This window comes from Chrysochloris asiatica, unplaced genomic scaffold (assembly GCF_000296735.1).
Source record: "Chrysochloris asiatica unplaced genomic scaffold, ChrAsi1.0 scaffold00037, whole genome shotgun sequence".
Classification (NCBI taxonomy): Eukaryota; Metazoa; Chordata; class Mammalia; order Afrosoricida; family Chrysochloridae; genus Chrysochloris; species Chrysochloris asiatica.
The window spans coordinates 15662091-15666849 of record NW_006408555.1 but is presented as its reverse complement, the minus strand read 5'-3'; the positions used below and the strand labels follow the sequence as shown (position 1 = coordinate 15666849).

The following is a 4759-nucleotide window of genomic DNA, read 5'->3' as shown; positions in this document are numbered from 1 at the left end:
CATTGGCTGCCAAAAGAACCAACAGATCTGTGTTGGAAGAAGTGCGGCCAGAGTGCTCGTTGGAGGCCAGGATGGCCAAACTTCATCTCTCATACTTCAGACACATTGTCAGGAGGGACCAGTCGCTGGAGAACGATATCGTATATTGGTAAGGTGAAGGGTCAGAGAAAAAGAGGAAGACCCCCAGCGAGATGGATTGGCCAAGTGGAGGCATCAATGGGCTGAAGCGTAGCAATGATAGTAAGGTTGGCCCAGGATCGGGCAGTGTTTCCGTTCTGCTGTGCATAAGGTTACTATGTGTCAGTACTGACTCGATGGCACCTAACAACAACAACATCTGTAGTGAAAGAAGACCTGGTAGCACAATGGAATGGTTAAGCACTTGGCTGCTAACTGAAAGGTTGGTGGTTTGAACCCACCAATCACTTGGAGGGAGACAAGACCTGGTGACAAGCTCCTGTAACAGTTCAGACTCATAGTGACCCTGTGCGCAACAGAAGGAAACACTGCCTGGTCCTGTGCCATCCTCACATGGCACATGGTATGCGCACATGAAAACACCATGGCTTGGGTCAGGCGCACTTTAGACTCTAGCGACATCTTTGCTCTTCAACACTTTAAAGAGGTCTTGTTATCTTTGAGCCCAAAGCTGCTGCCACTTTGTCAGTCCATCTTGTTGAGGGTCTTCCTTTTTTTTTGTTGACCTCTACTTTACCAAGCATGATGTTCTTCTCCAGGGACTGGGCCCTCCTGTTCCCATGCAATATTTGGGACATACTTATACTAAAAAGTTTTCATTGTTTATCTGAGACTCAAATTTAACTGGGTATCTTGTATTTTACCTGCTAAATCTGGCAGCCGTGAGTAGAAATGGTTCAACTCTATCAGAAGAGCCTAGATGTGAAATTCCACCCCCAATTCTGTGAGCTGGTGCTTAGTGGGTTAAAACCCTTTTTCCTCTCTTACCTAAGGTTCTATAATTAGAATAAAAAGAAAAACAGCTTGTGGAAGGAGAGACTACTGAGAGAAGGGTTTTTAATACTTTTTTTCCATTCTCTGTTTAAACTCTTTGAATCATTGTTCCCAATCATTACTGCCCTAAGTTTTCTCTGTATGTGCTCTAGAAACATATAGGCTATGGATTTAGTGCCACATAGTTGATTTAAACCTAGGAGAAGAAGACAAGCCAGGAGGAATACCAGAGGGCCATGGTTTCTCATCCCTTGAAAGAATGTAACTCTAAGACAAAGGTTTCCACAAAGGGCCATGAACATTATTTGGGGCAATCACATCCCAAGTGGAAATAAGCTGTATCCCTGGATGAGAGCCATGAAACTCAGAAAAGACTGTAATGATGCAGATAGAGTGTATGGAGAAGGGTATAAGAGTTCTCATGTATGGGAGAAGGTACGGCTGTCTCTCATTGCCTTCCAGATCTGTAAACAAAATGTATGTTCATTCTCACTCCGTCTCTGATATTAGCTACTGGGGCTGGTGGTCAGACTTTTTTTTAAAATTGTGAATTGAGTGGAAGTTTATAGGGCAGATCATCAGTTTTACATTCAACATATCATACACCTTGTTTCATTACAATGATTATAATCCCCTCCATGTATCATCAGATAACAGTATTTCTATTAATTTTAGCTTTTTTTTCAAGCACTCAGGCATATGTAATAATTTACACCAGCAAAGGACACATTCTGCAAGTCTGTCTCCTGGCTGCTAGCTCTCTGTTCCTCTCTTCCCATGAATCTAGATTCCTCAGTGGTGGTCAGACTTTCGTCCAGTAACACTAATGGGGGCTTCTGTCATCTCTGGGGTTATAAATTTGATAGATAACCCCATTCACCTCTTCTTGGCACCCTTTCAGCCCAACTGGTACCTGTACAAGCCTCTGGCTGCCCCCAGGGCTAGGAAGATGCGCACACCAAATTCGAGATTCTGTTCCTTATCCAGCAGCTCCCTCAAGGTCCCCAGGTCACAGTGCTCCATGATGATGCAGAACTTAGTGGGCTTCTCTGAGAGAAAGAAGCAGGACACTATGAAGAACCAGGCCCACTTAGAGTCCACCTCTACCCTCATCTCCAGAGAGACAGACTTGACTCTGCTGTGATTCCCATTTTTCTCCCCCTCCCCACCCCATTTCACCCAGTGTGCATCCCAACATCCCTGATTGGGTCAAATCCCCAAGTCCCGTCTTCATGGTATTTACCATTTTGTAATTCTACAGTTGCTTGTGTAATTATTTGAGAAATGGCTTTCTGACTCACTGTAATCCAAGAGGGCAGGAAATGTGTCTGGTTTGTTCACTGAACTCACAAGTTGTTGTTATTGTTAAGTGCCATCGAGTCGGTTCCAACCCATAGCAACCCTGTAGAGGGTTTCCGAGGAGTGGCTGATGAGCTTGAACCACCCACTTTGTGGTTCAAACTGACCTTGCAGTCCAGTGCATAATAAATATGAGTAGAATGAATGAATGCCACCTATATGAGAGGGTCTGGAGAGGAGAAGTCAGATAAGAAGTCAATGTCTCAGGTCACAGGCCTGAGATGCAAGGACAGGCACAAAAGTGTAAATTAATCACCTCTGCTATTCCCCAAGAGAACACACATCACTGAAAGCTGTCCTCTAGATGAGAATTGTACTCCAAACTCAGGTCTGTCTGAGGTTGTGGAGAAATGTCCAAAGGAGATAACACAGTATTGGCTTGGTTCTTTCTTAGGGTAAGAGCAGACAAACATGACCAGCAGGAGAGACCAGATCATGAGAGAGAAAATGTAGTCACATTAAAAAATGAAAATGAAAAAGTGACTAACACATGAACATTTTTGCAGGCTCATTTAGTTTTTACATTTTGTTGTTGTTGTTAGGTGCCATAGAGTCAATTCTGTCTCAAAGCGACCCTGTGAACCTATCATAGAATGAAGTCCTGCTTGGTCCTCTGCCATCCTCACATTCCAGCCACTGTGTCATCCACCTCACTGAGGGTCTACCTTTTTTTTTTTTCTTCTGATCCTCTACTTTACCAAGCATAATGTCCTCCAGGGACCGGTCCTGCTTGATCACATGTCCAAAGTATGTGAGATGGAGTCTTGTCATCCTCACTTCTTAGAAGCATCCGGGTTGTACTTCTTTCAAGAGATTTGTTCATTCTTCTGACAGTCCAGGGTATATTTAACATTCTCTGCCAGCACCATAACTCAAAGGCATCAATTTTTCCTTGTGTTTTCTTATTCCTTGTTCAGTTTTCATTGGCAGAGGACGCAATTAAAAATACCATGGTTTGGGGCAGGTGCATCTCAGTCCTCAATGTGGTATCTTTGCTTTTTAAAACTGTAAAGAGGTCTTTTGCAGCAGATTTATCCAATGAAATATGTCATTTGATTTCTTGACTGTTGCTTCCATGGGCATGGATTGTGGCTCCAAGTAAAATGATACATTTGACAACTTCTATCTTTTCATGATGATGATCCAGTTGTGAGGATTTTTGTTTTCTTTATGTTGATGTGTAATCCTTACTGAAGACTGTAGTCTTTTTGGATCTTCATCAGTAAAGGCTTCAAGTCTTTTTTACTTTAAGCAAGCAAGACTGTGTCATCTGTATATCATAGGTTGTTAATGATTCTTCCTCCAATCCTGATGCCATGTTCTTCTTCAAACAGCCCAGCTTCTCAGATTATTTGCTGAGCCTACAGATTAAATAAGTATAATGAAAGGATACAAACCCGGGGTACCCCTTTCCTAATTTTAAATCGCTCAGTATCCTCTTGTTTTGTTTGAATGACTGCCTCTTTCTTGGTTTATGTACAGTTTCCTCATGAGCACAATTAAGTGTTCTGGAATTCCCATTCTTTGCTATGCTATCCATAATTTATTACGATCTACATAGTCGAATGCCTTTGCACAGTCATTAAAACACAAGTAAATTTCTTTCTGGTATTCATTTTTCATTAGATTTATATGATTTACATTAGATTTAAAGATGACCAAGGGTGGATTCCTTGTTTGGATCAGTCAACTTTATGATGTTTCAGATCAATAAAATGTTGATATGAACCCAAGCCAGCATCTGAACAAGAACCCTCTTGGCTCCCAGAGGAATGGCAGGAGGAGACACAGCCACATTATTGTAAACCAATCCTCAGGTAGACTTGCCCAACTTTAACCTTGCTCTTCTGAAAGATGGGAACTTACATCTTGGATGTAATAAAGTTAATGATGAAAATAATAACACTGTGTAGATACCATCCTTTCAATTAAAAAAAAAAAAAAGGCAACACTTTACAGCACAGGAGATAGAGCTATATGCCAGGTGATTGAAAGTATGATCAAGTCCAGAAAGATCCCTTACCTGTTTCATCAATGCAGATCCCAAATATACGCAGGATGTTGGGAGAATCAAATTTCTTCATGGTTCTGATCTCATTTTTGAATGTACTCCTCACTAGTCTATGACAGTAAAAGAGGAAATTAGATTGTGAGGACTGGAAAGTCTCTAAGAGAATTTTGAATGTGGTGACTCTCTCTGTATGTATCACAGGAGAAGTATCATCAGCCTAGCTTGGTAGTGAGAACTATGCTGAGCTCAATTACTGGAGGCAGAATGGTTAAGATTCACTTTGTTGTTGTTGTTGTTAGGTGCCAACGAGTCAGTATCGACCCATAGCAACCTTATGCACAGCAGAACGAAACACTGCCTGATCCTGGGCCAACCTCACTACTGTTGTCACGCTTGAGTCCATCGATGCTGCCACTT

General features: G+C 42.0%; 1 protein-coding gene across 1 annotated transcript in view; it reads right to left on the bottom strand.

Annotated features, from left to right (window-relative positions):
- Positions 1 to 4759, bottom strand: part of MLKL (mixed lineage kinase domain-like) — a 33868-nt gene that overhangs the window by 19306 nt on the left and 9803 nt on the right. The window contains 2 exon segments of the mRNA XM_006860308.1: positions 1886 to 2021; positions 4355 to 4452. Of these exon segments, the coding sequence (XP_006860370.1) occupies positions 1886 to 2021; positions 4355 to 4452 (234 nt within the window).